At 39.7% G+C, this 21,914-nt stretch overlaps 1 protein-coding gene across 4 annotated transcripts in view; it reads right to left on the bottom strand.

Moving 5' to 3' along the window:
- Window positions 1-19,917, bottom strand: part of ldb2a (LIM domain binding 2a) — a 46,584-nt gene extending 26,667 nt beyond the window's left edge. The window contains exons 1-2 of one of the 4 annotated variants that reach the window (XM_049737163.2): window positions 19,565-19,917; window positions 3,661-3,763 (exon numbers count right to left, since the gene is read on the bottom strand). In XM_049737163.2, coding sequence (XP_049593120.1) covers window positions 3,661-3,763; window positions 19,565-19,696 — 235 coding nt within the window. In that variant the 5' untranslated portion in view covers window positions 19,697-19,917. The remainder of the gene's footprint in view (window positions 1-3,660; window positions 3,764-19,564) is intronic. The other 3 variants (XM_049737152.2, XM_049737142.2, XM_049737131.2) reach the window with 3 other exon arrangements.
- Between the last annotated feature and the right edge of the window lie 1,997 nt (window positions 19,918-21,914).

Consider the following 21,914-nt stretch of genomic DNA (forward strand, 5'->3'; position numbering starts at 1 on the left):
TGCTGCTTTGGTTTGCAATAGAGTTCAAAGGAACTGAGCAGTTAACATTTAACCCGCTTCCCCTTGCGAAGCATCGTGAAATGGACAATTGCTGACCATTATACAATTGTAGACAAAAGTTTATGGAATTTATCCATAAATTGTTATTGTATATATGATTTTATTGCGACAATTTGAAATGTATAGATTGTTTTATTTCAATTGATTGTTTGTCATCTAAGCAGTCGCCTTCTTCTTGGTTAGGTGTCCTGAAAAGCTGAGAAAATAATTCTACCTGCTGCTAACCTGGATTCGGGGAAAATAAATATTCCTAGTGCGCTCATGTCCACTTGAGTAACACAGGCCGCATGAAAAAAATCATCAAAGTCAACCCGCATCAATTCGAGCTTTTATTATTGATTGGCAACACTCCAGAAAAAGACTCATGTCTCTTGTCTTCAAGCTGACTAGATGAATTGATCCATGATAAAGCAGGAATTTGACTGATTTATATGCGACATAAGATGTCTGATGTAGTTGAGGTCAAAGGTTAAATCTGTACACATGACCTTAACTCAGCTGCAACTCTCAGACAAGCATCTTTTACTATTGATTTTGAATTGGACTTTTTATGATTGTCGTCACAATATTTTCAGACAACAAATCATTTGCTTTCCCATATTGATCAAAGGTCACCCAAACAATCGGCCATGTTTGTAATGTACTATTACCACTCGGGCTCTCATTTCACACACGTGAGGGCACTACAGATTATCACAACATTGCTGGTTGGTAACAAACTCAAAGCAGGCCACAACTGGCCTCCAGGCCAAACTTTGGACAATTTTCACATGGAAGCATCCTCAGCCCAACACGCCATCATCGAAAGGTACACAAAGCTCTCTTTCAGTTAACTCCACCCCCATTCGTAATCTTCCGCCGCTGTGGTAGCAAGGATGAGCTCGGCTGTCAATCATCAGTGAGGAGAAGGGGGAGGGGGGTTACATCTCCGCTCTGCAGCTGAGCCGCCACCACTACCGCCGCCGCATCATCCCACCTGTCAGTCATGCCGTGGATCTTCAATCTCTCCCCCCGCCACCTCCTCTTTTTCAAAAACACCCTCCACCTTTTCTCCACTGCTTCAACACGCACACTCCACCAGCCGATTCAATAAAAACACCTTCCGTCCCCGACACGCTTGCTGCTGTCAATTCTTTGATTCGCCAGAAAGGGAATCGGATGGCGGCCTTCACCTCTGAGCTCCACCAATGCCCCCCCACCCCCCTTCTTTCATATTTACAACTCCACAAAATGATATTTTCTCATATTAAACACTGATTAAACACCAGCAAACGTGTTAAAACCTGTGTTTGGTAAAATATGTAAGGACAGGACTAACACTTTTTTTTTTTTAAGGTTTCACACATATTGACTGGACAACAATGAAAAGATACCACCACCAAATTTTTTTGTAAAGTGGATTTCAATAAAAAAATAATAATACAATACTTTTTGCCCTAAAAACCCCCCAAATAAAAACACTGAAGAATCAAACAGTTGATGGGTGTAGCTGGAGCCTGTAAGAGGGAGCACATAACCCCAAATCTGACCTTCCTCTACTGGCTCCCACTACATTTTGCAGTGCATTATAAGATACTTGTTTTCAAATCTTTAAATGGCCTCACCCAAACTTACCTTTCTGAGCTTCCCCACATGTCCTTTTTTTGATATAGGGAGGGTTGACTGTAGTACAGTACAAATAACTCTAAAGTTCCACTGACTCCTTAATAAGTGGTCATCTTCCTGGTGCAATGATTGCATCAAACATTGTTCTTGTTTGGGGGGGAAAAGGAGCCTTGCTCTTTGGTTGCATCACAACGTTTTCATCAGATGCCTCAAGCCAGACGAAGGCCTTGGTGGCGACTGGCGGGGTGGTGTATAATCGTCTGTGTGTGTGGTTGTGTGTGTCTGTGCGTGTATGTGTGTGTGCTGAATATTCGGCACAATAATTGTCTGATGGAGTGTTGTTTGGCATAAACAACATACCCATCGCACACTCCCGCCAGACCATTTTTGACACTCAGGCAAGCATTAAAAATATTAGCAGGAACAAAGCAATATCGCGTCATGGCTGTAAAAAGACTAATGTGCTTTCTTACGACGTGAGGGAGACTCTACGCGAACCCCTGAATTGTCTTTTAAAAGCAAGACGAGGACGGCTGTAACGTGATTGGACGAGCTGCTGGTGTTATTACTGGATATGTGCAATAAGTGTAAGACAGTAAATAACAAGTAGCTACCTACTAAATGTTTTAACAGATATTCGAGACAAATGTGAAGGGCTAATGTTAGCTAGTTGAAAATAAAGGCAGTCGATTTGATGCTAACCAAATATACAGTACCATATTTTCCGCACTATAAGGCGCACCGGATTATAAGGCGCACCTTCAATGAATGGCCCATTTTAAAACTTTGTTCATATATAAGGCGCACCGGATTAATAAATAGAATAAATAACTCAACGTTGCTCAAACGTTAATGCAATCACAATATAGTAATAGTTGAAATAGTGAAACCAATAACAATATATCAATAACCCAATGTTGCTCAAACGTTAATATCACACAACAGACAAAATAAACACGTAAAGCTTACTTTAATAAATTAGTCCTCATCCACAAATCCATATTGGTCCATATATAAAGCGCACCGGATTATAAGGCGCACTGTCGGCTTTTGAGAAAATTGGACGAGGTGCGCCTTATAGTGCGGAAAATACGGTACATAAGCTTGAGCCGTTTCTCAATTGTCATTTTTATCTGTTCTTCCAACCGTATTATCTCGTAAAACGCCATCAATTGCGGTATTATTTCATTTGTAAGTACAAATAAAACGTACGTTGTCAGGAAGACCATTTAAGGTGAGTCCACGAGACCGTATTCTGCATTATTCATATTAAGATGCTAGCTTGTCTTCCTATTTTGGTCAAGTCAAATATTTGTTTTTATTTATTTATTGAGCGCTTAATCACAATAGTTCAGAAATATGTAAAATGAAAAGCTCTCTTTTGCCATGATTAGTAAAATGCTGCTACCGCTGCGTCTCACGCTGGTTTCTTCACAGATGTGGATACGTAATCGGAAGCTGGTGAGCAGCCGTGAGTCATTTTCCATCTTGGCTGCCACTAAGTTTCACACTTCTCGGGAAGAAGGAGGTTTCTGCTTCAACACTGTTTGTTATTTTGCTTATTTTTACATTTGAAAAGCAAAAGCGAGACAAGCCTCGTCTCCTCCATGACGGAGCAGAATCACACATACACCGTACCCTTATCTGTGTCAATATGTCTGCAGCATGCAGATGAGACCAAGTGGGACACGATATCAAATAATAATCACAACGCACTACAGGTAGCCTCACCTTTTAATAAATGATGAACAGTAGTATTTCTCCACATTGTGGGGCAACCGAGTAGATTGATTTTACTCTGAAAATGGAGTTTGAAACTAAATAAAAATGACTATAATTAAAAAAACACCAGAAGTGAACCAGCCTGGATTGAACAAATATCTTCCAGGAACATAAACATGGGCACACACAACATTGTGGAGCGAGCACCTGTCGGAGTTGAATGAATATGGAATCGGTGCTGCTGTTTCGCTTAGCAACTGAGAATTCTCTTACTGTATCTCTTTGGTCCATCTTCTAGGCAGAAGGACAGCGTGAGCATGGCGTCCTCCTCGAAGAACTCTGTTGCAAAGGCATCCCACCACAAACTGTCGCTTTCCTGTCCACAACATAATTGAGAAGCTGCATTAAGAATTTATTCATTGTGTAGAATGTAAGTTGTTGAGTAAGACAATTGAAAAATGGATGCAAAACACATCTGGTTCATTTAAGACTAAATTGTTATTGAGTTTTACAAAAACATATCCCTTAGGTTAATTGGAGACGTCAAAATGGTCCCTTAATTATCTTTCATGTTTACGTAAACATTTATGCTTGGTTAACAGATGACTAAATTGTCTTATTTTACAAAACACACAAGTTCAATTATTTAATGCTGAAATGTTATTTCAGTGAGGCTCATGAAAAGGACATTGATTGTTTGATTTTATGACTAAATTGTCTTATTTTACAAAAACACGTATGTTCAATTATTTAAATGCTGAAATGTTATTTCAGTGAGGCTCATGGTATGGACAGTCGTTGAGTTTTACAAAAACATGTTAGGTTCATGGGAGACTCAAATTGTCTTTGATAATTAACAAAAGCTGAGAATTTGGATAAATCTAAGTTCTAAAAATTAATTACAATTAATTTGATACGTGATTAAATTTTGTACATTACAAAAATATACAGTGGGGTCACTGAAGACCACTATTAACTGAACTAATATGTTGTGTTCATGGAAGCCTGAAATGTTTTTGATGTAAAGAAAAATATTTTAGGTTGGACTTGTCAAAATGACTTTGATGCTTCGTTAGTTTTATTGAAGATGTCTTTGAAGTTTACAAAACGTCGACGTGAGGTCAACTTAAAACTAAATTGCCTTTTTGCTTTTTCAAAACACGTACATTACTAGTTAGGCTCATGAAAAACAGAAGCACCTTTGATGTTTCTAAAATCACGCATGTCGGCTCCATTGGAGACTAAATTGACTCTGATAATTACCAAATCATGTATGTAAGGGTCTTGAAAGTCTCTAAAATCTTTGATGGTTTCTTAGACTCATGAAGATTTTTAAAAACTTGGAAGATTACAACAACTTGTTTGTAAGGTTCATTGGAGGTTATGGTTTGACTGTTTATATTTGCACACACATGCATTATCTTCATGAAATACTGAATCATCAAACACTAAAATATCCATGTCACACAGACTGATGTAAGATGCCGCAGTTTCGCCGCTTTGACTATTCTTCATTGTGGTCTTTGCCTTGTGCTGTTAAAAATCGTACTTAAGTCCAGCCGATTTGAATGCTACAAGCTTCACACCAGGGGAGGACGCTCTGTGCTGCCTTAAAACACACACGCACGCTTAACTATTGGTTCTCCATCTTGTATGCTTGTCATAAATAACACTCCACACGCGAACATGAGCTTTAATGATAATGGGATTACGTCGGAGACTGGCAGCTCTTCAGTGTTGTTACATTCATTCCCAGCAGTCCAGATGGGATTTACTGACTCTCTCTCGTCGTTCCCCCCATTTAGGACTTAGCATTGATGCTAATGTGCTCTGACAAGTTATGACATATCACCACCTTTCTTTAAGCGCGCCGAGCACTTCCCACATGTTGACAATTAGCCAGACCGCCATCCAGATGTGTCCGACAAGCTTGGCCATCATGCATAGAGAATGTAACTTCCACATATTAAATTAGCGTTGGGCATCCTATGGCCTACGAGGCCCACAAAATCATTGGAATGGCCCACCATGAATTTCCAAAACCAAACATTCAGTCCAGCGTTGACCTTGTGGGTTTCTTGTTTTCCTACGAGTCAAATTTCACTAAAATTCTAAGCCCACACAAGATGAAAATTGAACATTTCACAATTTGACAAGGTCCATTTGTCTATCATACTTGGTGAAAATTTGCTATCAGTTTGACAAAGCCACTTTTAGTAGGACAAAATTAAGCCAAAACTCTGCTTTAAATCAAAAAGGCAGCCCTGTGTTTTTTAAAGGTTGGCTTCTTGAGACTTTTTGAGGGTCTCTTCATGCCAACCAAATTTGATGCTATCAAATCAAACTGCTGTTGAGCTGTATTCAAGTTTTGTTTTTATGACGAGTCGTCAAATTTCACTACATTGCTCCTTCCACTTAAAAAGACTCTTGACAAGTTTGAAAAGAGCCAAAAGTACTCTAAAATGGACGTTTCAAACGAAAATGGCAGACTTCCTGTGTGTTTACGGGCATGGCTTCCTGGGGCTTTTTTGGGGGTCTTCTCATCATGGATGTGCCAGCCAAATTCCATGTGAAACTTAGCATTGGCAATGGGCCACATAATGAGTCACCAAATTTCAAGATACTTAATACAGAACAATGACCCCCCCCAAGATAGTCTGAAATTATTTATTTATTGCCAATGCAAATACAAAGTTTTGTTCCAATGTCTATGCCATTAATGTATATTGTCAGGCAAGACAAATAAAAGCTCTTTAGAGATCTCTGCACTGAAAAAAATACAAACACAATAGTTTTGTTATTGCTTCCATTTTTTTCATGAGCCAAACTTTTCCCAATTATTGTTGACAAATGTGTTTAAATGTGTGTTAGTGACCATCCGTTTTTTGGGGATATTTAAAATTAAATTATGAAATAAAGGTATGTACGAATTTAAACAAACAAACAAACAAACAAACAAACAAACAAACAAACATATAAATTAATAAATGATACAAACAGCTTTGTAACATTTTGGGGGGTACAAATTCTGATCTACAACTACAGCACCCCCCTAAGGCCAGCTGCTGTCATCAAACCAACACGGTCATTTGTAAATGATACATTTAGCGTAGTCCAAGATCCCCGCGGCCTTAACGTGCTGAGGTGAGCGCCGCCGCTCGCTTCCCTGCAGCTGGCTGACAGACAACATCCTCCCTTCATTCACGCCTTCAGCCTCCCTGACGAGTCGCGTGCCGTGACCGTGTTTGTTGTCATATGCTACAAATCAGGCACACACACCCTCCAACTGGAGAGAGTGAACCCGCTCGGTCACAGGCGGACACGGCGACGAATTCAAAACAGAATGCGCCCCGACAGAGTGCGTCATCTGCTCAGTTTTCATACATTTGGAAAGGGTCACTACCAAACTCATCCACCTGCCCGTTTCACTCAACCGTCTCATTTCCTGGAATCAAGCTCCACTCAGAACACCTCATGCACAACTTTATAGAGTGTTATTTTGAGTCAGTGTCACCCCACACATGGTTGGAGCTAGAAAATTTTAGGTGGACTGGCCAGAGTGACAACATTTCATTGAGAGGTGGCACGTATGAATTTGCATGCTCCTAATGCGCACTGTAACTGAGAAGTCATTGTTTATGTTTAAAAATACTGAATAAATCCTGAAAATACCCAACACATTTGTTCAAGCCATATCCAGAACCTTGCTCTACCCATTCACAATGCAAGCAGGATCAACTCAAAGCAAAAAGTAGATTTTTGTTAAGCTTAATTCACTTGATAACGTTATTTTATAAGTCCTTGTTTGCATTGGTATACGGTCTCAGAGTTTATATATAATATACCATTTTACTTGTTAGCTTTCATTAGTCTACGTGAATATTTTTTTTCCTTGCGATTGCTTGCAGCCTCTTCCAAGAGAGTAGTGTGGGCGTTTTCAAGGGCCGTGATCTCTGAGAAACATTTTCTGAAAGCCTGTTTGGCTCCCAGTTAGAGTGCAGCAAAGCGACTGGTGAAAAGCAAGTTTGACTGAGACTCAAGAGAGCCTCGGGTTATACGCTACATATGGCATCATTACACGACTGAATGGCAAACATGTACAATTATTGTTTTGCAAGTCAGCCTCTATCTCATGGTCTTTAAGGACAACACATACAGGTAATCTATTCAACTCTGGAGTCACCAAAAATGTCTGGGGAAAAAACCCCCCACTAATTTTGGCCAGTAAGAAAACCATATAGGAAAATCGTATGTGAATGTTCAAGGTGCAAAAACAACAAAGGTAAATGAAAACATGGAAGATGACTATATAATAAATTATCAAGCATGCACTCAAATTAAACCATGACTGGAGATAGTTACCGTATTTTCCGGACTATAAGTCGCTCCGGAGTATAAGTCGCACCAGCCATAAAATGCCCCAAAAAGTGAAAAAAAACATATATAAGTCGCTCCGGAGTATAAGTCGCATTTTGGGGGCAATTTATTCGACAAAATCCCACACCAAAAACAGTCATGAACGAGCAACAACAGGCTAAACGATAGCAACAACAGGCTAAACGATAGGTATGCTAACGTGACAAACACAAACAAAGAGCTGAGAACGGGCCTGACGTAACATATAGAGTGATTAAGGACAACTATTACATGAATAACATGTTTATAAAACCATCAGTGTCACTCCAATTCATTAAATAGCAACAACAGGCTAAACGATAGGTATGCTAACGTGACAAACTCAAAGAAAGAGCTGAGAACGGGCCTGACGTAACATATAGAGTGATTAAGGACAACTATTACATGAATAACATGTTTATAAAACCATCGGTGTCACTCCAATTCATTAAATAGCAACAACAGGCTAAACGATAGGTATGCTAACTTGACAAACACAAACAAAGAGCTGAGAACGGGCCTGACGTAACATATAGAGTGATTAAGGACAACTATTACATGAATAACATGTTTATAAAACCATCGGTGTCACTCCAATTCATTAAATCCATCGATCGATCTTTGTCAACAATGGGTGCGCACGGCTGAGGGCGCTTGCGCTTCAAAATATTCCACAGGCTCATATAACGATAGATAAACTATATTTTAAATAACTATAATACAAGCCAATAATATTATCAAACCATCCGTGCACTTTAATTCCATTAAATCCATCGATCAAATTCCTCGTCCTTTGTCAACATCGCCGCGCGTGCGCCCTGACGTCACCCTCGTCTTTATTCCACAGATCTACTATATAACTATATTGTAGCATTAACAAAGTACAAGGATAGACGTAGGTTTGGTAAACGGCTCTTTATTAAACAAAACAAACTTCCAAGCGTGTGGCGGCGTGGACTTCCAGACAGACCGGGCGTGCGTAATGGCCATGTCCGAGCCCCGCGCACCGTTCGCGGACAACCACTCGGCCGATCGTCGGCCCCCGACTCAGTAGAGACCGGGCGTGCGTAAAAGCCATAATAGTTTTTCAAACCTTCTATGTCACTCCAAATCCTTAATTCCTTCAAACTCTTTGTCCTCCGTGTCACTTAGAAATGATCACCGCTAATGATGCCGGTCGTCCTTGTGTGGGCACGTTTGTATGTAAACAACCGGCGCGCCGCGCTACTGACGTCACTTGAAATAGTAATCCATTGGTACATCACGGTTCTCCAAACTTTCTTTCTGCTGCTCGATTACTGTTTTCAGCTGCATATTTTACAACTTGAAGTTTGTAACCTGCAAAATATGAGTTTCTTTTTGGTGCCATTTTTCTTAAGCCCACCCAGTTGATGAGTCACGGCCAACGGTAAAATTTAGAGCGCCCTCATCCAGTTTCGTCTGAAAATATAATTTTTTTTGGTTGTTTTATCAAAGTCAAAGTCTGCTTTATCGTCGATATATTTTTTTTATATACTAAGACACACAAAGAGATTGAAATTACATTTCCTCTATCCCTCGGTGAGATAGTACACATATGCATACAAGCAACACAAAAAAAACCAAGAAGGCACTAACAATGAATAAATAAGAGTATTGAATAAATGATAAATAAACAAATAATAATAAATAATAATAATAAATATAAGAGGAGCAAAAATGGAGCAAGTGTACATACAGCAGACAGTGGACTTGGATATGGTGCTTTAAAGTGTTAATTGCTTTATTTGATGTTTTCTCTATTTTTTATGTTTTGAATATGTTCAAGATAAAGAAATAAAAGCATGTGAAGTGATCAACTACACTAAAAATAACATGGGAAGTGGTCAACTATACTTGTAAGTGATGTCTTAATGATCAAGTAAAAATTTGTGAAAAAAAAACATATATAAGTCGCTCTTGAGTATAAGTCGCCCCCCCATCCAAACTATGAAAAAAACCGCGACTTATAGTCCGGAAATTACGGTATGTCATAACTCAGGACATCACACCTGCAAAACGGCTCTGGGAAAGGCCGATTTTAACAGTGCACTGAAATGACCCACATGCAGTCGAGAGGGATTTCCTTATTGTTGAAGTGACTTTGTCTTGTGACTGCCACGCTCATCCAGAAGCTAAAAAATGAATTGATTTAATTGTTACACAAATTTGCTACAGAATTGCTCCAAAAATGTTCACATAAGCGGTAAACTTCAATGCCTCCCAATGCGTACTTGTTTGCACCTGACTTTTTGTTGCACTATTTTAAGAAGCAAAAACAGCCAGACTTATTTATATATCACAGGTATGATAAATCACATTGCATATTTAAAGATCTCCCACAATGTGCTAATTACGTATAACACAGCAATTTACTACAATCCTGCTCGCTCCACATCTCACCCTAAATAAAGACAGCAAAAATGAACAGTAACACGTCAAAAGTGAGATTTGAATGTTACAATTCATGTTTTAAGAACCACTGTGCGTCCATTCGGTGGTCCTGAAACTGCTATGTTTTCACTGCCCAGTGCTTTAATCATGTCCAGATGTTAAGCGAGTTTTAACCCTTTTGGCCCCAAAATGTTGCTTCAGTTGGCCAAAGCGCAGCCGCCACCACAGGCAGTCGTGCATTATGCAAATGAAGTTAAATTAATGCAGGAAAAAAAAATAACGCTTTGCCCTTGAAAGGGCTGACTTTCACCTGAAAGTCGTAACATAAACATGAACGCACACAATATGGAAAGACCTATCACGTCCTTAGTGGTGCATTTGTTCCAACTGAATCTCCCTGTTCTTTATGTGATATGTGGTGTAGCAGAGCCAACAAAAAATTGCTTCGTATTGGGCAACTATGCAAACATTTATTAGATGACCACAAATTATTTTTCCTGATGATTTCTGCCTGGCACCAAATAACTGACAATATCTCCATTTCGTTGCCAAACACATTCTGCCTAGCAACAAGTGACCTCAGAAAAGAACCTCATCACAGATTAGCCCAAGAATTCTGTGAACATAATGACCACTCTACCTACCAACAAGTGGACATCTAAAAGTTTAAAATCTCCACTTTGGCCAGATGAAAAGTTTGACACAAATGATTTTGCCCAATGAATTCTGCATGGTAACAATCTTGCTAGTTCGTCATGACCACAAATGATTTGGGCCAACAAGTTCTGCCGAGCAATAGCCACTGCACTGGTTTTCCGTGAACAGGGTCGAGTTTGCACTGGGAATTCCACCGAGCAACACAAGAAAGCACAGAAGTTTGCTAATGATTTCAGCCTAGCAAGAACTGAACGTGCAGACGTTTGACATGGACGCTAATGGTTTCAGACAGGTACTTCCACCTAGCAGCAATCCACCAGGCTAGTTTGCCTGAAACACGAGCGATTTCACCCAGCAAATTCCACCCTGCAACAAGTGACTGCGCAAATGTTTCACAAAATGATCTCACCAAATAACATCCGCCTAGCAACAAGCCACCAGCACTTAACTTTCCATAAACACGAGTGATTTTGCCCAGTAAATTCTGCCTAGCATTGATCAAACGAGCAAGTTCAACATGGTCGCTAAGGTTTTTACTTCTGCCTAGAAATGAGCAAATGCACAGAATTTTGACATGACCACAAATCAATTCCGCCAAGCAGCAAGCAACCATGCAAGTTCAACACGACCACAAATGATGTTTAGCCAACTACCACTGCCTGGCAATAAGCATCCGGGGAAGTCTGACATGACCACAAAATTAATCTTTGTCATTTCTGTCATGAGGAGAAACATCTTCTTTCTGTCATAAGGAGAAATTGGACATAAAAATAAAACTGTTTTGGGGACTTCACGCTCATTAAGCGTTCCGAGTGTGAGCTCCAAAATAAATAGACGCACGGGAGGAAAATAAACAGTCGTCAGCAGCCATATTCTGGCCCTTGTTTTTATGCAGAAGAGTTCAACCGAGTTCATCTCCACAGAGAATATCTGCAAAATGATGAAACATGCGGAAAGTGCAAGCCGAATGCTAACTAACCTAAAGCTGCTTTTTTTTTAATGATGAAATATCATTTGGTTGAATATTTTACATGACAACATATGAAGTGGGGTGGGGATTTGGGGGTTGGGTGGTGTGGTTGGGGCGGCTACTGGGTTCCAACTAAATCTCCAGCAGCTAGCTTTATGCGTGGGCAGAAAAGGATGAATAAAATCTACTTTTTCCCTGCTAATCAGCTTAGTGAAGTTAGTTCTGGCTAGCATGTTGGGAATGTAAAGCATCCCACCACACAGCAGCTTCCAGCTACTTTTCCTACAGGGGGTGTTGGGGTCCTGCATGGCTTATTCTTGCAATCAGGACGTGTATGCAAAAAAAAAACACAAAAAAAAAAAACAAAGTTAAGTAAATAACTACAATACATACATTTACACCAGGACCTAGCCCGAAGTCTGGCGTGTTATTGGATTGATACCAGAAGACTGTGTCGGAGCGGGAACGGAAAAAGGTGCATCTATTGTGTGAGCATCCTGCTGCTTTTTAGGACTTTTTGTCGGAATCCTACTCTGGAAACATCCTCAAAGGTGACCACCTTTGACTGACACAGAGTAGTGATGCTTTGATCAGCTATATACCGTATTTTTCGCACTATAACACGCACGTAAAAACCTCAAATTTTCTCAGTGCGCCCTATAATAATATAATAGGTGTGCCTTATATATGGACCAATATTGAGCCACTACAGCGGGCGTGTCCAAAGTCCGTCCCGCGGGCCAAATGTATAGTTTTAAAATGGGCCATTTATTGAAGGTGCGCCTTATAATCCGGTGCGCCTTATATATGGACAAAGTTTAAAATGGGCCATTCATTGAAGGTGCGCCTTATAATCCGGCGCGCCTTATAGTGCGGAAAATACGGTACACAGATAGTAAAAAGCTATCACAATACCACGCTAGGAAAGGTGGTACCTAAGTGTTCAAAAAGCATTAAACTTTTTTTTCAAATTTCTATTTTAATAAATTTTGAATTGTTGTGTCAGCTATTATTCTGTTAATTTGCTCACGTTTTAAATTTTAATATCTGTACCAAAGTACTGTTTTAGTTGGTGACAGACACCAAATAGACTCAGCACTTAACACTTTAATGTCCATAACAATGACCTGAGGTTAGAGTTACTAGGTGTCATTTTGTGGGAGGCGTTTATTCCCTACTTGATGTAGATGATCTCAGGGGGGACATTTTTTGCTCTCTCGACAGTCCACCTTAATCCTTCCAGTTCAGCTTGACCCCACATTGTAAGCCAATGTGACGCTTGTGGGAGGGCAAGGGGGGGGTGGGGGGGGGGGGGGGCACATCCACTTCTCGCCATGACAGGAACAAGGGATTTGGTCGTAATGAACACTTCGCAGAAGTGCCAGACGACGAGTCAGGTGGCTCGTTTGAATGCAGAATAATAAGGATGGTAATATGACGGGGAAGTTCCAATACAGTCGGGTCAATCTGTGCCCACTGAGGGCGAGCATTCGAGCATTTAGCACAATTGGTTGCTTTTGATCACACTCACATCTCTGATATCTGGATAATATACTTATTTGTTGTATATTAACTAGTAAAGTACAGTTTGCATGTTCTCCCTGTGCCTGTGTGGGTTTCCTCCGGGTACTTCAGTTTCCTCCCTCATTCCAAAGACATGCATCACACCACAAGCAATATTTATGTAGAGCTCGTCGTTCACATCCATACACAGGGTCGTTATAATTTTTGTAGTTGCCCCACTAATAATGGCTAATTCAGAGTCAGAGCGATGTGTCATAACAGCGCCCCCTCCTGAAAAAAAACTAACAAAGCCCCCGAGGCTTTTGTCTTCCTGCATTACTTACAGCGTTATTGTGCTCGTGCTGCATATTAATACCCTCTATGCTAATGGCCTTAGCGCGGTGGAGGTCGCAGCAAGCTCCTCCTCTGAATGCTAATCCACTGCCACATTTGCATACGCTTAAGTGTCAAATTCGCCCCGTAAATCAGCGCAGAGAGAGAAACAACAACGTCGCGGCGTCGCATCAAAGCCACATCAAAGCCCCGTTTAAGATTTTCGCGGGTCGCGGCGGGGTCGTGGTGGTCTAAAACGAAGGTAATGGGATAGTGGCGGCGGAGGTGGTGTGCGGTAGTACGGACGGCAAGTAATAAGCACGGACTGAAGCAGTAATAAGACGACGATGGAAACACGGCCGCTGTCATCATAGGGCCACAAGCCCTTAAGTCGTTGGGGTTGGAAGGTCAATCCCGACAGGAGCCTGACTCTTTGGCTTTTTGCTCTTTTCATTTCCATGTGAGCTTTTCCAATTGCCGCTTGAAATGACTGAATGTGTCTCACTCTGGAACAAGAAAGTTTGATTTCTTCTTTCTTCGAAAGATTCAGCAAAATTCATCCCCCCATGCTGGTTTCACCTAGTAAAATAAAGTTTGGTAGTCATGTCTATTACGAGTAGACCCACAAAAAAGTCCATGTCATGCCCGGGAAGACAAAGAAATCAACCGCTTTGGTATGAAGCTATGATTTTAGGATTGTTTTGAAAAAAATCAGCCCATGAAGCCAATTTTGCCGAGCAATATAAAATTTGGTAGGCATGAATAGATGCACAAAATGGCTCATGAAGCTTTGCCCCAAAAAGACACAGGAAGTCTACCATTTTGGTTTGAAGCAGTTATTATTGGGTCAATTTGAAAATTGCAAACCTCTTGGTGTACATGTTAACTCAATAACAAGGATTCATTGGGAGATGTGGATGAAGGCGTTTAGGCAAAACGCGCAACAAATGACACATGGCGGTGACGCCAACCATACTCGCCGAGACGATGGCGCTCTCTCGGGAGCGAATGAGAGTCTCCTCCAAATGTCAAGTCCTTGAGTGTGAGCGGCAGCCGAGTGCGTTCAAACGCTTGCTCATGAATAAGACAAATGGGAGGGTTTCTATCAGGGGAGGGGGGCAAGGGGCTGAGGGGGGGTTGGTGTAACTTGAGTCGACTTTCATACAAGGTGGCGTTGCGCTGAGGTCGGTCACCTTCTCCGGTTAGAGATGCTCCAAAGATGACAGAATAGCTAACAAGTTAGTTTTGCTTCAGTGGTCCGTTGGCCAGGAAAGAAATCAGCTCAGGTGAGTCAGGTGAGGACTTTTGCTGTTACTTGTTTAAGCCAAAACAATTGGTGAAATAAATGGTTTGCAAAACAACCTATAAAATTGTGTTGCTTTCTCCAAGAAAAGAAACTGAACCAAAAATAATTTAAAAAAACAAAGGTTGTTTGACAAGTTATGCACTTTTATCCGTATTTTTGAACGCAAATTATCATTATCATTGTATTTATTTAATAGAAATTTCAGATTTGACTCAAATCAAAAAAATTAAACAAAATATTCAATTAAACATTTGCACTAGTTTTCTGAAAAACACAATAAAGGAAAAAATACTATGTTATGTTGAATTAACAATTCAGTTAAATATAATAAATGATTCATTTTAGTTTTTTTTAAAAGACATTTAATATAATAAAATACAATGGAAATGGAATTAGTTTTATAAAAATGTAATTTATCTAAATAGAGAATGGATATAATTACTGTGAAAATAATCATCATGACGAGTATTATTTTATCACTTTTAAATGAACAATTCAATTTTAGTTTTAAAATGCTACCAAGGCGACACAATATTTTACAATTTATCTTATTGTAAAGCAATATTAATTTTATTATCATGCCACAAAATGATCAAATTAATTAAAAACAAATGTTTTATTTAATACATTTGTATTAAGATCAACAACAAAAACTGTAAAAGAAAAATAATGTCAACAAAAGAGCAGACTGAGTGTACAAATATGTGCCATAGACACCATAGTGGAGACGCAACACTTGAATTCAACTGACCGACCATTTATGTGTTGTTGTTCTGAACAACAGAGTTCAAATGGGCTCAGCAGATAACGCTTGTCAGCGTGTGAATGATAGCATCAATGAACCACATTAATGGAACAAGTGAGAACTAGGTTTAGTTCCAAACTTGACACTTTAGGCAATAGTCCATTATTCAGCAACTTTTTTTTCCCACTCATTTATTCAAACCCACGCAGGCAGGGGGAGAACATGCAAACTTCAGTATAAATGACTGTCGTGCATTTTCATAGATTTATTCAAAAAACGCAATCTCATTTGCAAAGCTGACCTGGCAGTACATAAACAACAGTTATTTGTTTGCATCTTTAACGAAACGGTCAGGTTTTGATGGCTTGTTTGGATTTAGACCAGTATTGCACTAAAAACATTTAGTGGCAGTGATAGAACTTCAGTCTCTTACAAAATGGCAAAATATAGCCCAGGGCCCCAACTTCTAATACTTTATAAAAACATACACAACATAATAAATTAAATAGAATGCAAAAACCGTTTGTACATGGTAATTAATTCATTGCAGTTCCTTGTGATGGCCAACGGGGGCAGTACAATACACTCACACAGACACATAAGGACGACTTTCATAACTACTGGACGTGACTCGGTAACAGCAGTCATTTTTTCACAGAAGAATATGAATATAATGGACGTATCTGTCTACGTGTGTTGCTGCACCATTGAAATCCAATTTCCCCACAGACTTTCTGTATTTCAAGATGATGTGAAAGAGGAATGAAACACATGTACAGAAAAAGCGTTCATTTGAGTCAATTAGAGTGTCCATGAGCCAGGTTATTTAACATCTGTCACTTTTTTTCCAATGATGGTAAAAGCGAGGCGTTTATTTGGAAGAGGTATTTATTTCCAAGTCTTTCTGACAGGTGTCAGTCAAAATCAAAGCCTCTGCATTATTATCTTTGAAAAGGCAGGATTTTTAAATATATCTCAGACTGTCCGCACACACAAGCGTGTTTTATGGCGTATGCGTGTACTAGGTTGGTGCGGGGGGTCTAGCGGGAAGAGGGTGGGAGTTAGGGGGGCTGCTCGGACTGAGCGCTCTGCGATATATATGAATAATGCATCACGCGGCTACAACGCGCCGCCTCGCTTGGCTTTAAGTTCCTCTTAAGGGGGGAAAAAAAAAGTCACCATCTGCAAGCTGCTGCTGCCTGGCTTTAAAATTGAGTTTACAAAAAAAAAAATTAAGTACCACAAGCAAATTTCATTCAACTGCAACCATAATGAAAATTATACATAAGGAAGGCTAAGTTAAATGTACTCATTGTCTTTCATTGGGCACCAACGAACTTTTTCTGCACATTTATTGACATTCGCTCTTAATTGGATAAGGAAAAGGTTGACAAATAATGGGCATAGTGTTTCCATAAACTAAAGGCATCATTCGTAATTAACAAAGGGTGCATGAAAAAAGTTGTTTTGCTTGAGGTTGTGGTTTGTGTTTGGTTTAAAAGAGGGCAAAAATATTACAAACATGCAGTTTTGTATATAAATACATGCAAATGAAGACACTGCATGTGGGGAATGTGTCTTTTAATTGAACATTGTGAGAAAAAAATTGTGCAAAATACTTGAATGGAGTCAAATAAATTCCATCTTAATTCAGATGCGAGATGACTAATTGGGTACTTGAAAGCATCATACTCACCACTTTATAAATTGCGGTCATTACAATATTGAAATTCAGGACTTCTGCACACAACTCCCTCTAGTGGTAAACAAAAGAAATACTGAATTGTGCAAAGTACACTTATAGTTTAAGTGCTTTATTTATTTGTTTGTTTATTTATCGATTTATTTATTTATTCATTCAATCTATTACAGTGCATTGGTGGTTACATGCAATTTGGTTGTATTTAACTTTTAAGTACAATCATTATTTTTGAAATGTTTGTTTATTTTGGTACAAATGTATACTTTTAGGTGCAATATACTTGAATTTTAATTGAATCTTTAAGCAAAGGCTTTAATTTTCTCATATTTAAGCACAGTCATAATTTCTGCTCAAAGTAGTGTTTTAAACATTTGCCAACCACTGCTGAAAAATATTAAAATGTGGTGAGATTCATCTTGAATGAAACTAATTGAACACTTGATTGCATCATATAATTACTTTGTTGCATTCAACTAGAGCTTAGGATTCCTGCACACAACAATACCTTCAAATATGAACATACATGTGGACTCCTTCAGTAAACAACATAGTATGAGTAAATCACTGCAATTTAAAAAAAACACTTTAAATAATCTGAATTATTATAGAAAACCTAAAAGGAAAACTGAAAAATACTAACCACACGGAAAGAGAGTGCAAACAAAAAAAAATACTTTCACCAGATTCAGGTGTATCATTCTTTAATTGGGTACACCAACCTTACTATGTCCCGTCATCCCAATAAAAGTAAAAGTGGAATTACTGCCTTAAAATGTGAAAATACAGTGTTGTTTCTGGAGTAATTTATACAATAATAGCAGAAAGTTCCAGAGTTAAAAAATCTTATACATAGTATGTAAATTCTTATAAATATAAACACAATGGGGGAAATAGTATAGAAATAGTTGCATGTAATTTGCAACACCATCAACATAGAATTTATCAAAGAATATCCATCCATCCCTTTTCCATACAGAAAAATAGCATCATCATAAAAGAAAACTGCATAGGCCAACGACTACATCTAGTGGTGTCAGAGTACAAACAAAACAAATCTCAATAGAAAAAAAGTGGCTTGGCCTCGTTTAGCTGCATTTTGAATCTAATTGGCTACTTGAAAGAATCATTTCCCACTGTGAAACTTCAAACTGAGGATTTCTGTCTTAAAATGGGGTAGAATTTTTTTACACAGTTTAAAAAGTTGAACTCCTAAGAGAAAAACTTACTTGATGAGTAACACAAATAGTAAATCTGGAACGAGAGCCCAAACACATCAAAGCTTAAAATCCCGATTCAGGGTACTTGAACCCATCATATCTTCCGCATAAAACGTTCATCTTGTGTCTTTTACAGTTATTTCAGAAGTTAATGTGGAAAAACTAACATTACTGCATATTGTTTTACGAAACAAATGATCCCCAAAACGTCTTAGTGTATTTAGAATCCAATTGGGCAAAATTGCTGCCTTTATTATGAAGATGCAGCATAAACTCTGAAGTCAACTACTAACAAAATCATTTACACCGTTTTTAAAACGCTGGTACAGAAAACTTGTTTGGTGCACAGTCCAAACAAAACAAACCTTTTTTTTTTTTTCAAGTCTCCCACACCCCACTACAATTAAAATCCACTAGGCTACTCGGGATCTGTGCATTAAAATACAAAAGAATGATTTCCGTGAAAAAAAGTTTTTGAAAGCTTAATTCTCATGGACAAGTTTATAGATGGGAAAAGAAGTATTACGGGTTCACTACAGAGAATCAATACAAAACATATTTTATTCACCTAATTCAGGTACCTCTTCATCCTAATTAGGTACCTGAACGCGTCTCTCCCCCAACATAATAAAACAATGAACTCTGAATTCTTGCCTAAAATTGTTAAAATACACTAAAAGTCCACAGTCAAATTCCGTTCGAAAACTTTATAAATGACGGAAACTAGTGCTGCTGCGCATTAATACGCAATTGGCAAATCCAGGTGAAGCCAACTCATTAAGTCAACTAATTGGTTACGTGAACGCAGCACTCCAGCGTCACTTTTGACATCGCACTTTGACTCCTCCATCTCCGGACATCCGCAGAGCACCGTTACCCCGCTCCAACGCCAAGCCGTGACATGCAGCTCGCTGGCCGGGCACGGCGGCTCACTCACCTCGGTGCGCGTCTGGAGCCGCTTGTTCATCTCATAGATCCGGTACTCGGGCTGCACCACGTAGGGCGAGTGTCTCCGGTAGAAGGGTCCGAAGGGGGACGAGTAAAAGGGGTCGTGGTTAGGATTGGACATGGTCAGTTCCGTGCTTCGTTTTGATGGAGGGGGGAAAGGGGGTAAGGGAGGGGGGACAGGCGCGATCTCAGCACGCAGCGGACACGCACATGGAGGCTGGCGGGCGGGCGGGCGCTCCTCTGCAGGGACCCCCGGCGTCAAGCGGCAGCCGCGCGGTCGAGGCTGAGCGGCACTCTGCAACTTGGCCGAGCTGCTCGCACGAGGAAGAGGACGAGGAGGAGGAGGAAGAGAGTGAGGGGGGAGGAGGCAGATGTGGAGGAGTGTGTGGAGGAGGAAGTGGGGGGGAGGGGGCGTTTCCTGCAACCCCCCCCCCCCCCCCCATCCAAATCGGAGAAGATTTCCTCTTGACTTTTTTGCACTCCTACAAAGTTCACGTGCGCCTTTTTGGTTGGGAGAGGGGCAAAAACTTGGTACATTACCAGTCGTTTTTTTACTCAATTGTAGGTGGGGAACGCGTTTGCTGACAATTTCATCACTTCTCACTTATTCTGTGTTACGCATCTCCCTAGGAGGAAAAATATTTTTGCGACAAACACCCCCAACTCTCCACTGTGACTATAAATAGTATTATTTATTGATAAAATTGTGGTCAGTACACTTCTGCATAACATTGTATTCTTAACATTAAAGAAAAACCAAAAAGAAATATAAATCTTCTGACTAACTAATAAAATGACTTATACTCCCTGCACACACTGACAATCAGAGCGCCGCTGCCACCTAACGCTGTGGATGTGCAATTACTTTTGATTATAGTACGGAAAAAGAAAGCTCAGCATCGCAAACCCCCCATCAGAGGGACACCCCACTGTTTGAGAGACTGTTTATAGGATTCCATAGGTACTGCTGTTTTGTTTAGCAACAGATTTCAACCTGAGCATGTGGTGTAAACTGGCTCTGTCACATCCCTTGTGATCACTTGAAAATTCAGCTCCTAAAACTGGTTTAACTTCGTAACATGAAATTTGGTAGGCATGTCTGTCATGAGTAGACCCACAAATAAAGCCTCAAAAAGATACAGGACGTCTGCCAATTTGGTTTGAAATGCACATTTTATATTCATTTGGGTGATTTTCAGGTGTCCTTCAAGGATGACAAATTTTGTCCGTTCGCTACCAAATTTGGACTCGACCAGAAAGATTGGACAACCTAAATAGTGAGTTTTGTGTCTTCGTCATTCCGTGTGGGCAGTTTGATAACTCATAATAACACTTGAAGCCAATACCTCCACAAGGTGAAGATTCAAAAATTCAATGCCTGAAGGCAGTTTTTGATAACATGAAATTTTGTGTTATGAGAAGCCCCACAAAAAAGCCTAAAAAAATCAATCCCCCCAAAAAACTCAGTAAATCTGCCATTGTAGGCTCTTTTTATGAAATTTCCAGGATTCCGAAATTGTTTTTGTCAAATTGCAACCGATGATGACCATGATGATGAAGAGAAGCATATGTCTAAAAATAAACAAGACACGTGCAGACTGATTCGCACATTCAAATCGCTCACACTGGGAATTAATGAAGAGCATTCATGAAGTCTGACTTCTAATCCGAAATGGCGGAAAGAGGGAGGGGTGGTGTGCATTCGGTATCGAGCAAGATAACTGTTGTAATCCAAACGCCTCGGGCATCTGCTAGAGTAATTCATAAAAAAAAGAACAACTTTTGAAAAATCTATTAATAAAGCTTTAATTAAAAACTACATATTTTAATATCTCAAGACCTTTTCAATTGACATTTTCTAACCGGATTTGCTCACTGGCCTCGAGCGCTTTTTTCACACCAGTGGTGACGACATGCGTTCAACTGCGCAGCCCCTTTAACACATTTACATATCAAATTGACACCATTGTTTCGTCTCTCCTAAACCTGGATGTTGACGACACTTTGGATCCTCAGCCTGATAGCAAACTATTCCATAACATCACTAAGACTAACCACAACCGTCATAGTGTGTAGCCCTAGTGCACAGAAAAAAAATACAAGTGTGACCTTTTTTACGACCTTTTCATTTAAGTTGGGTCAGATAATTAACCTGCAATGGAAACCATTACTGGGTTGTTTAGACCCAAATAGTCAGATGATTCGGGGAGGAAAATGTTTTAGAATGTATACAACCCCTCCTTGCAAACAATAAAATAATTAATATTTGAAAATGAGTGAATTTAAAATGGGGGGGGGGGGGTAATTGGTTTGACCCAATTTTGGGGTTAATTGAAAAA

Source organism: Syngnathus scovelli, chromosome 1 (genome assembly GCF_024217435.2).
Source record: "Syngnathus scovelli strain Florida chromosome 1, RoL_Ssco_1.2, whole genome shotgun sequence".
Taxonomy (NCBI): domain Eukaryota; kingdom Metazoa; phylum Chordata; class Actinopteri; order Syngnathiformes; family Syngnathidae; genus Syngnathus; species Syngnathus scovelli.